At 35.3% G+C, this 12566-nt stretch overlaps 1 protein-coding gene across 3 annotated transcripts in view; it reads left to right on the forward strand.

The window, feature by feature from the left end:
• GABBR2 (gamma-aminobutyric acid type B receptor subunit 2) overlaps positions 1-12566 on the forward strand; it is a 457467-nt gene that overhangs the window by 304072 nt on the left and 140829 nt on the right. For all 3 annotated transcript variants that reach the window (XM_085052324.1, XM_085052322.1, XM_085052323.1), the window contains one exon: positions 8334-8441. In XM_085052324.1, the coding sequence (XP_084908450.1) occupies positions 8334-8441 (108 nt within the window). The remainder of the gene's footprint in view (positions 1-8333; positions 8442-12566) is intronic.

A 12566-nucleotide genomic window follows, 5' to 3' on the forward strand; every position in this document is an offset into this window, starting at 1 on the left:
AGATGAGCAATGTCTTTGCAAGCTGGAACTGCTGTGGGATGAAAGACTGCTATGGTCCTGAGGATGACCATAGTATTCTCTGCTATACATCTTCCTCAAATAAGTAAATCTAATTATTAAGTTGGGGCTGAAGATGTTTTAAGTAATCCATATAGCCCTCAAACACCCGTTCATTAGCTAGTAGTAGACTGAGCAGCTCTTTTTCTCCTCAGACCTGGTAGTTCTGAGGTGCAGCTGGACTTTCTCCTAGAGGGTGTGCTGCACTGGGTCCTTGCAGTGATTGGGAAGGGGCAAATTATCTGTCTTAAATAACTGAATATAGGATTCATGCTTTACTTTGAGGTATTTATTCTGCAGATAGAAATTGCCTTTCAATATCCTTTACACACTAGAGTTCTGCAAAGATGTCATGTAAAATACAAGATCTAAGTCTTGCAATTTACATAGGCACTAAAATGAAGCATGCTTTATCTTGTTCATCTCATTAGTTTGTATAGTTTAAATGCAGTGCCAGAGCCAGGCAGATGTTTTGTGATTCCTGGTGATCTCACTGAGCCTGGTCAGTGTTTTGGCTTGGATAAAGTGAAAAAGGCATGAAGGTTTTTGCCCACTTCACGCTGTGTTCAGGCCCTCAGATTTCAGTTTGTTGCTCTCAGCCATAGCGTAGGCATTTGGAAACAGTCTTTGTACAGAAAGAAGAAACCAAACAGTGGGGTGGGATGGAGAGACAGGAAGAGAGAGGAGTACAGATATCAATTTGTCAGACCACTGACAAAGTTCAGCTCCCTACTGCAGTGTGTGTGTGACAACCTAGAATTTGTGTTTTTCTCAGTCCAACATCTTGAGAACATGTACATTCATGGCAAAAGTAGATGTTATAGACCTTGTATATTCGCAAAGGCACATTTTAAAATGTGACCTTAAATGTATGCAGATATTCAGGAGCACTCAAGGGTTTTCAACTAGTATTATTCTTAATTATGGGTCAACAACACTTTTGACTCTGTGTCATGTAACAATGTGAAAGGCAGGTTTTGTTCTTCTTTACTGTTTTTTTGGGGTTTTTTTATTTGTTTTTTTTGGTTGGTTGGTTGGTTTTGATTTTGTGGGTTTGTTTTGGTTTTTTTTGGTTTTGTGTTTGGGTTTTTTTAATAGTCTTATAAAATATATGTTTTCTCTTCCATGCTGGGAAAACAGCTAGGCAAGCTAGAACTTCATGGTCCACATTTGAGCTTTTCTAGGGAAACCCTGAACATGTGCAGGGTGGAGATTACAGAGTGATGTAACAGTGGAGAGACACCCTGAAAAACACATCAAACAGAGACTGATAGACTGCAGTGAGGAATAGGCAGGAAAAGACAAGTGTGAGATGTTATGGAATGGGCTCCTAGGGATGGAAGCAGGCTTCAGGGCGAGGAGGATGGTGGGCAATTTGCTAAAGCTCTGAAAGATGGCTGAGAGCAGCTCTAGAAAGAGGAACTTGTCTCTAAGGGTCAAGCAGGGAGAGAGAGAGAGATTATGAACTTCTGTCTGTTTATTTATTTCTGCTTTGTTTTTGCTTGTCACTTTGCATTTTCTCTGTTTAACAGTTTTTGAGGCAACAGACTGAAAGGAAAGCATCTGGGCAGCACCACCTCAAAGCTGTGGTTTTCTGTGGGGGCAAGAGCCTCTTGGACTAGACCCTGTGCTAGCAAGTAGCATCTGGCCTTGATATTTGGGTAGTAGTTGATGATGTGGTCCTGATAAATGCCCTTTATGCTCTTCAGGCAGTGCCCAAAACTCAGGGTTTTGTTTTGGTTTGTTATGGGGGTTTTTTTCAGCAGGAGGGTGGGGGGATGTTTGCTGTCTTTAGACTTTATATTTGCCTAATTCTTTCACTCAAATTGTTTAGTTTTGGCCAGGAATTTAAAAGAAAATCCAACAGACAGAGACAACTTCTATTGACTGCAAAGGGATTTAGACCTCTAATCTATTTCTTTGTCTCTGGAAACCAGAGCCTTTGTTTGTGTTCTTCATCTGGCCTTTTTAATTTTGTGTGTATTCTTCAGTTTATTTCCTACTTAATTGTTTAGCTGTTAATTTTAATCTCCCTTTTCTGTATAATCACTTCCATAATTGTTCTCACTGTCGTTCAGTCTGAGACTGATCTCCTATTTAATTCAACAGCAATTCTGTCACTGAGTTTAGCATGAGCCTGATCAGCTTCTATTTTAGTAAATGACATTTTCTTGAGGGTAAAGGAAAAAGAGTACAGACAAAAGTTATGAGGCTGAATAGATCCTAGAAACTAAATTATGTCATATTCTGAAGCAAATACACCACAACCTTGCCAGAGATTTATTAAGGTAATATTTCAGAATGTTTTCCTCTCCTTCAGTAGGACACCAGACAATTTTTAAAGCCCCCTTATAATAGAAAGAGGAGAAATGGTAACATCTTTTGCCCCCTTATAGAACCAGGAGAAATGATAACATCTTTTACGCTACCCGTGGATTAACTCTGAAAATGATCTAAAGGATATTAAGAAATCACTGCAGGAGAGCTCACAGCATGTGATGAACCTCTGTATTTAATTTATGTGAAAACAGCAGGATTCAATTCTCTAACATTATTGCCACTTACATTTCACAGGAATTTGTCCCAGTGCCACACAAATTCTAAAAAATGAGTTAAAAGTCATAAAAATTGGTCAAAAATGTCCAATATAACTGAGAAAAATATAATTCAAAGGGATGAGCTCATTCTTTGGGGTCTGCTTGTGCTCGCACTGTCAATTTTGCCATCATTAATAGAAGTAGGATCATAACCCAGTAAAAACTTGTTGAGATGACACATTTTTGTTCATCATAAGTATCCATTATGTCCCCAGTTTTCCAAGAAAAATAGAAGGTGATTAATTTTAAACTCATGAGTAGCCCACAGAAATCAATGCAATTGCCCACTTAAAGGCAACTGTGCTCTTCAGGGCTAAATCCACAGCATGGTTTTTTCTCACCTTTGCTCCTTTAAGTGCCTAAATCTAGTACTGAGAAACCACCAAGCTGCTCAGCAGTAATGTTCAGCTGCAGCCTAACCCTGTGGGCACTGCAGGGTGTGTTTAGAACTGGCTCATTATTGATATTCCTCAAATGACTCAATCTCTGTCTCATAAACAAAGCTGGAGAGTGGAGTGTTAAGTCCTACAAAGGCAAGATTTGCAGTTTTTTTTTTTTTAAAAATTAACATCTTGAGATGGGGAAAAGTACATTTGCAAGAATCTTAATTCTGAATGATCCCTCTGCAGAAACATAATCTAAATGTTTTACTAACTGAAGCAGGAGCTCTTAAAGCACCAAGCAGTTTCACTATCCCGTTCAAATAACTGTTACTTAAGACAAAAAAGTCACCTAGACATGTGATAAGAATTTTGTAGCTTTTGGCACAACACATGAAGGTTCTTTGTGGTGATATTTGGGGTTCTTTATTCTTCATTCTGAGTCTTTAATTCCATCTTCTTTTTTTCTTGATATTGGCAAGATGGATTGACATAGCATTAACAGAGCTGCAACATGAAAAAAAGAGAGCATGTAGTGTATTCAGACCAGGTGGTTATATGGTTTTCTTTCAATTTAACAAAGCAGAAAAATGCATCATTTCCTTGACCAACTATATTTGAAGTTGCTATTACAGTTTTCATGAACTCTATATCTTCCCAGGCATTCCTTGCTGGATCATAGCTGTGTGGTTTTCTGAATGCATAAGGAATGGTGGTCAAATATAGGAAAATAATGAGATTTCTTGAAAAATGTAAATTTTAACTTTTCATGGATTCAGTTCATTTTCCAAGACAATGAACTTATTTTATAATTTCATGTAGAACTGTAGTTATAGTAAAATAAAATATTTAAAATAAATTTAAATAATATTATTGTTTATCTGAAAGTTAGGAGCACCTAAATTATTAGGGTTTTTTTGTAAGCCTCTTTCTTAGAATATATAAACAGAGACTTTTACTTCTCTATTCAGAATGTTTCTGTCACTTTCGTCACTTATTAATTTCCCCTTACTAACTCAGTCTCCACAATTAGATGGCTCCTTTACTAATAATGAGTGGTAATATCAGGTAACTTTTATGTCTGCTGCACAGACCTTTAAATAGTAACCACTTCACCATTCCCATAATGAGATGATGGGAAAGGTGCAGATAGATCTGTGTGAAGATATCAAACAGCAACAAACACAGACTAAGAGCTAAAGTTCAAGGTTGAGAGGAAATAGGATTTAATTTAAAGTAATTTTATTTAAGATTGTTAAACTATCAGTGCTTATTATGTGGTGGAAGAATTGTCTTCCTTGAAAAAATAAAAGGTGTTTAGCACCTTATGGATAAGTTAAAATCAGTGGCATTTTACTGTTGAAGGAAAATAAAAAGTAATGCTCCTAGAAGATGTAAAGAATATCTTGGTCTTAGACACAGTGACTTTTTTGCTGAACCTTACAATACTTGTTTAAAGATCAATATTTCACAAAGTTAGGGTATTGTTTGTTTTAAAGTTCATATCTGTTTCAAGTCTGAAACACTGTCAGAAAGATCTCTTTCTTTGTGGAGACACCTTCAGCTTTCTGTTTGTCAACTGTATTCTCCACCAGATAAATGATTTCTAGTTTTTTTAGTTATCACGAGTAATGCACCTGTAAGAGTTTCTATCAAGTCATTTATAAAAATCACAAATTCCTACATGGTATTTTCAAAAATAGACCCTAAACCACAATAGTATAGTATGTAAAAAGAAAAGAAACATCGGAAACTGCATTTTGCTATCTGTATGGGAATACCTGGATGTTGTATACCAAATAATGTAGTATCCTTTGACACTTGTATGTTGTCTTTGAATTAGAGAAAACAAAATATTTGTAGGACATATTCAAATAGAACACGTCTTATTAAAAAAAAAAAAAAAAAGTGACTCAGAAGTAAAAGCAGATAAATGAAAGTATAGCCTAAAATAATTGAAGGGAAAAAACCAAAAAAAGAATGTTTTCAGGTTTCATGTCTAGTTAGGAGTAGGTATTTGAATAAAGTTCTTGTCTGCTAAGGAGACATTTCCCTGCTTGTTTGGTGGGTACTGAGGGAAAGGCTGATTTTCTTTGGCTTCTGGTGAATGAGAAAATTACTGATCAATTGTATAACATCATGGCCATGCTCTTCAATTACTGATATTTTTATCATGTTCTTCCAAATGACTGGGATGTGGAAGTATAATACATTTAAGAATATAAATGAGCAGATATATGAATTTCAGAGACTTTTGCTGTTTTCTAAATTTTTCATTTTGCCAGCTGCATTAATGAATTATAGCAGACAAATTCGAGGCCATTTTCTTCAAAATTAAAAATTTATTTTCATCTGAAACTTACCATTTCCTTCTTAGCAACAGTGATCTCATTTTGACAAAATCCTGGTATATTTAAGCTAGAATGTTTCCGATACAGACAATAGTTATGATACTCTATTATGCACAACCCCAATCAGGAATACATACAACTTTTTGAATCAAAAATGCTAGAAATAACATTTTTCTGAATATTGAGTTAGAAACATATTATGAGCATAATTGAATTTATTAGTATTCCCAAGAGACAATTACTGTTTCAGTGAGAACAAAACAGAGTCTCATTAGAGACATGAAAATACCATGTATCTGTTTGCCAAATATACCACTAAACTGTACACAAAAGAGCTGAGCACTTATTAATAGCAGCGAAAGGATTGAATGCTAAGTATGGTTATTGATGTAAAGTAAAAAAAATGTAACTGGCTAGCATGAACATGTTGATACGAAAAATATTTTTTAAATCCCTCAGAGCTGATGTAACTGTGGTTTTACTGAAGCATAATGTAGGATAGTGGTTAATGAGCAAAGACCTGAAAAATGTTGAAGTTAAAAATAGTACTTTACTGGCCTAAATATCTATTTCTTTTTTTGTATTTTTGTTTTGTTTTGTTTGGTTAGGGGTTTCTTTTTCAATATCACATGTCACAACTTGGCAAAACATCTGTAGTTCAAATCTGATCACAACTGTTTTACTGGTTTTATTAACAGCAAGATTAACCAGCAATCAGTGAACTCCACATTCAGTGTCATTATAAACAATGCAACAGAAAAACCACAACATTAGATGCCACTAAGATGTTAATATATGCATACAAATATCTAAACAGTCTTCTATACACAATCCTAACATTTTCTAATGTTAAAACTCATGGTGCTGTGTGTACTTTACATAGATTTCTAGAATGGTTTGGGTGAGAAGGTACCTTAAATATCATCTAGTCTTAATTCCACAGCCATGGGCAAAGATGCCAACAATTAGACCAGGTTGCTCAAAGCCAAATCCAACCTGGCCTTGACCACTTCCAGAGATGGGATATCCACAATTTTGGACAACCTGTTCTAGTGCCTCACAACTCTCATAGTGAGGAACATCTTTTCTCTTACTAATTCACCTTTATGGACCACATATGTCTTATTTATTTATTTTAAGGAACTGCAGTAATTTTATTGCTTTATCAATAGTTTTGAATGAGTTTATATTTTTTTTCTTTTTCCTGCATTTATACCTAGTCACTAATACCTATTGAAAATCAGAATTTCTTTTCCACTGAAAATTTTGGGGGAAAATATCATGTTTTTAATACAAAAATGAAAATTCTGAAAAATTTTTGGAAAGGCAAAAAAATAGCATGTTCATTTAGATGTGAAACATTTAGATTATTCCTAAGATTTAGCTTACATGTCAAGCTTTGAATCTTACTAGAACACACGGTTTCTCATCAATATGCATATCCTGAAATGACAAATTAACAAACTCAAACTTTCCAGAAGTTAGATGTGAAACTGGGCTGGTGTCTAATGAAAACCATTCTCTTGAGGTTCTCTAAATATTATTTTCCAAGTACTTTCTCAAAACATCCTAGTTTCTCTAAATCAGATTGTTTTTTATATCACAAAACAGCTCTACTGGCCAAGCATGCATGATCAACATGGCCTAAAGAAAGCTAGTTTTCCCTTTTTCTAGCTTTCCTTTCCTTGTATTTAGCCATTGTTTCTCACCTGTTTTTCATCAGCAAGGTACAGTACTTTGTTTTTTCACTTCTTGATAATTTCGTGCAGTCTTCCTTTTTATGAGCTGGTCCATGTGGAATGTCTAGGTGGAGGATGAGATTATTCCTCCTCCTTGTGATTTCTCAGGATCTCTGATTCAACTGTTGGCTTCCAGCTCCATGCTGTGCCTCTCACATGATCTACTACCTGCTATGCTCTGGAGTCTCGGATCCGTGTTTGGGAAGAAAATGGCCTGTTCAGGGCAAAAAAGGCTTTCAAACAGACAAACCTGCATGATAATGAAAACAGAAACATCCAAGGAATTAGAGAGGCTGTGCAGAGCTTGCTGCAACTCTGAAGGTCCCTGTCCTAGCTTGTATCAAGTCTGAAAGCCAGGTACAAGATGGTATGGGGAATTGCAGAAAAAGTTTTTTTGATATATGTTCTGTCCTTCTTGGTCAATTTGAAGCTTAAAAAAAAAAAAAAAAAAACTTAGCCTAATTTTTATGCCAAAGACATAAATTCTATTTTAATTTTAAAATCTTCTGGTTTATTTCTGGAAAGCTCACTGTAAGGAAAAAGTCGAGATAAGTCTGTGTCAAAGCTGTGGCCAGTCAGGGTCCTGTTACACCATTGAACTGTGCAAGATCACCATCTCCTTTTTCTTAGGACCCATTTGCAGGTATTATCAATGATTCAGGTCTTGTTCCTTAGGCTTGCCCACCAAGACCATGTTCCTGTTTTGCCATTTTCCCCTAAATGGTAGTTTAAAGTCTGTTGGTCTTATCTTTCCAGAATGCTCAGGTTTTTCATTGAGTGATGCATATCTCACACAGTACAATCTTTTTTTATTTAGTCTGAATAACATCTCTATTTCTATGTTCATTTCTATTCAAAATATTGCTGTTAATATTAGCTCCCTGAGTGCTTTCTAGTCTGTCTCTTGAGTTCCTTCACTGGTTCTTTCCTCTATTTGCAAAGAACACAATAAAAGTAAAAAAAAAAATATTGTAAGAGATTTGTGGGTTTATGTATGAAAGAGATTGTTCATTCAGCAGCCAGATTTGTTTCAGTTGGAGAGGGAATGGACAGAGTAAAAAACAAGTAAGAAATGAATGAGAAATTCTGAAATATCAATGTTTTTGTGAAGTTCTTAATTTTTTTTTTTTCTCAGGGTCTTGACAGAGTAGTTGGCTGAAATTATGATATCAAAATAACTTTGTCTTTTTTATGTTTATACATTTCTAGGTCCGAACATGGATTCTTACAGTGGGTTACACAACTGCATTTGGAGCGATGTTTGCAAAAACATGGAGAGTCCATGCAATTTTCAAAAATGTAAAAATGAAGAAAAAGGTGAGGGGAAATAGACTCCTTTCCTGTTGCCCTGTTAATGCAATTTTCTGATTGTTTTCATACCTTTCTTGGATGGCCATAGTCATGCTGACGATTCATGTATCACATTCAAAGATCCTGAACAGTTTGATATTAGGACTTTTTGGTTTCTTGTTTAGTCTCTGAGACTTGGAGTCAAGCATCAGCCCTCCAGGCTTTATAATAGCAGGTGGACAGTGGAGTTGGCTGTAAAATGTCAAAGTGAATTTGGATCCCTGCTCCCTCTTAGTATGTTGCTTCAGCATCTAGAGATGTCCTCCTGGTAGATTCACAGCTTTTATGAAATATTTTCTGATTATGTCTGTCTGAGACACAGGTATTACATGCAGACTTCTCATGGATTGGTAGGAGGAGGCAAGAAAAAGTGCTGTTTATAGCTTTCTATTTTTAATTTTCTTTGATATTGCATAGGTTTACTCTAAGACTGATCAGAATTGAACCACAATAGTTGTCTCTGTCATTTTTGGTACAACATATTTTCTGTAAAGGATTAGGGTCAGCTTAGGAGTCGTGCAGCTCTTCATGATATTTTTCCCATGAAGCATCTTTTTATACGTGAAGAACTTTTATTCAGATGGTTTTATTTAAAAAATAGAAAAACACTGAATGGAAAACATTTTGATGGAAAAAACATTAAGAGAAATTTGCACAAAATAGAAAAACAAAATTAATATTATTATAGAGTAAGCAGAAGTGCTAAATGCAGTTCCTGTGTGCATCTGAATAGTTTTGTTCTAATAACCAATAAAGAGTCACATATAGCCAAAATAAGTAGAACAATATTCCAAAATCTCATCAGATTCCTCTGTTTCCCTTTTGAGTGGTCATGGAAGAGCTCTGTTACCTTTTTTTTTTTTTTAATAGGCACTAAGTTATGTTTCTCACAATTGCAATATGTAGGGTGTCTGTCACAATGGGATACATCATTCCCTTGAAAAGGATGGATTTTAGACAGACAGGGAGAGAGTTAACTCTCTCCTCCATAAGAGGATTTATGTCTGAGGTTATTAAGGAATTACATGCTGTGTCTGGAACTGGATATATTACTCTGGCACTCCAACAACACAACCACCCAGTACTTCTCCCTACTATTTGGTCATGTCAGGTTTGCTCAAATATTTAATTAAATTCCAAATATCATTCACTGTAAGAAATAATGATGAGTAAATACAAAATATCTTTAAAAATAACTAAAATTATAAAAAATTTCTATACCAAAACCAGGATACTCCGGGTAGAGTGAACTGGAAACCACGCTTCCTGCACGTGTTTAAAAAGCCTGCTGTAATATATGAGTTTATATTACCAGAGTCTTCGATATATTTTTTTTTCAAGGATCTTACACTTCATATATTATAGGTTTTTAACCATAGATGAGCCAGTATTTTACCTTCCTGAAAAAGGAAATTTTACTTTGTAAATATGGTTCCAGGTATATATTAGTGAAGTTGCCTGAGATAATGAGAGTCTAACACAAAAAGCATTTACTTAATGACATTTATTATCCTCAGAATTTTATAATTTCTCCAATACATACTATTTCAAATAGGAATGAACAGGTACTTCAGTGGACTGTCACTAAGCTTTTTCTTCATTTTTTTTAAACATCACATTTTAGATGTTCAAGTTGCTACTTAGTATTAAATTTCATTGTCTGTTAATTGAACATAATTCTCAAATTCTATATTGCCCCTGCTCTTCAAGGAGCCATCAAAAACTGCAAATTGCTATTGATCATGCATAGCTGGATATTAATTTTTTTTTTTAAGATCAGTTAAAATGACCCTGACCAGTATAAAGGAGACAAACTTCCAGACATCTGGAAGATGACCAATGAGCTACTTTGCTCTGAGTGATACTGGAAATATCAAGGCTATATAAGGGCATCTTCTTTAATATTCTAGGATTAAGTAAATAGCACATTTCATTCTGTAAACTTTAAAGAATGCTTTATTTGGATATCCCACTCCAAATCACAAGCATGAATCATGAAGTACAAGTTTTCTCAGTGTAAAACAGATCAGCTATCCATGATAAGTGTTTACCAGTCATACATTTTGTGTCTTTGATTTGCCAGGATAGATAAAAGTGTTTTAAGGAGCTGACTGAAAAACATGGCATTCTTTACTCATGTCTTGCAAGAATGACATTTCCATTTTCTGCAGATGTAGTTTACAGCCAAAGTATTTTCTATCTATGGATGCACAGAAAACAGAAATTTTCACAGATAATATCTAAACTGACAAATGCACAAAGGTAGTGTTGCATGAAAAAGCACATGAATGTTTTCTGAATTAGTTGTGCCATGACAGAGCAGACTGGCATAAAAAACAGAGAAGTACAAAGTTCCAAAATTATTTAAGTACAGTGGATCCTATTCATTTGTGATCACTTCTGTTACTAGATGTATATGAGTATGACAGTAAAATCTGTATGATCTTTGGGCATACCACCTTCGCCTGTCATCCTCAATATTTTCGTCAGGAAAATGTTTCCCAACAGTGAAATTTCTTCACAGAGTGAAAGAATCTCTGTGTGGCTTTTGAAAATATTGGTTATTTTGTTTTTTGAAAGTGGGTGTTAAGTAAGGGAGAGAATATGATGAGTTAATCTGTTTATCTTCATCAGGTAGGGCAAGCTTGCTTCCATGCATTTATTGTACACTTATCTTAAGTGTACAATGTGGCTTTTTTTGAGAGATGAGTCAATATCTGTTTCATTGTGTGAAAATATACAGAATTTTAAATAATACTACTACTAATAGTAATACACTCCGTATTAGTGCAGTGGAGAGTGGAACTAAGTGAGTTAGACTGTCTTGAATTAGTTGAAGATTCTTGTTAACTGCTGTTTATAAAGCTTTCAAAAGTCAATTTTATTTTCACCCTTTTATATATCCACTCATCTTTTACTGGAAATTAATAAACAATAAAATTCAGAATAAACTCATTCTGTTATCAGACTACTAAGGACAAATTTTGAAAAATTCCCAGAGCTCTGTTACCATCTTTGATCTTGCTAGGACTCAAAGGAAGCAAATTAAAAATGCATTAATTTTAGCTGGATCTGAAACAGAGGGGTGCAAGGGAATCAATTGTTGTCAAATGGAAATGACAAAATCAGTAGGGGGAAAGAAATTGTTTTTGAGTTTTGAAGAGGTTAGCGGAGATAATGGAAAGTGGAATAGAATTAGTATTAAAAATAACTGTAGCAGTTATAATAGAGGTGCAACTTTGGTTTTCATTAGTCTCCTTTCTGTTGTTTTGGGCTGCAGAATGTCTTCTGCTCAGAGAGGTGGGGACTGTTTTTATGTTTCTCTTGGCAGCAGGAGCGCTGGCAGCAGCTAAGAGGAGACAGAGGAGAATATCAGTGACAGGAGAGCATGTGGTGTCCTGGGGAAACTTTAGCTTGCTGAACCACTCTTGCAGAAGCCAGCTCTTCTGACAAATTGAGAAGGATGAGACCTGTCTGTTTGGATGGGATCTGCACTGTCTTGGGTTTTCGGGGTTGTTGAAGCAGTCCTGCACAGTGATTGCTCCTGCACAACTCCTGCATGCCAAATAAAGCCTGTCCACTCTTGATAAATACAAGAATAGTAAGAAATTCAAAGCGGTAGTATTTCAAGCCTCCAAAAGTTTTATATATTCTACTCCTACAAGGCGAGCATTTGGGCATTTGTAGATGGCTACACTAAAGCATGAAGATGATCTAGGTCACAGTGTTGCCTTGTTGCATTTGTTGTATCTGAAAGTACAATACATCTCCCTTGACGCTGCCATGATAAGCTTGTCTTACCCTTAACAGAGTACATTCTGACTTTGTCTATTTGGAGTTAATTCTTCAAATGTGGCATCAGAGAAGGCATGTTTTATCTTCAATTTTCACTGAAAATATTATCATAGTGCTGTTATTACTACTGCTGTAGACTTCTGCTGGCATATGTCTTTATGTTGACAAAGTTGTTACAAGATAAATACAGAATATAATGACACAAGGGATGTATAAAAGCTTCCTTTCTTGAGGCTTGTGCTGCTGCAGTTTTGCCAGCATTATTCTACGCCTTCATGATAATTCATGAGCTTTTCT

This window comes from Lichenostomus cassidix, chromosome 2 (genome assembly GCF_008360975.1).
Source record: "Lichenostomus cassidix isolate B80296 chromosome 2, HeHo_3.0, whole genome shotgun sequence".
Classification (NCBI taxonomy): domain Eukaryota; kingdom Metazoa; phylum Chordata; class Aves; order Passeriformes; family Meliphagidae; genus Lichenostomus; species Lichenostomus cassidix.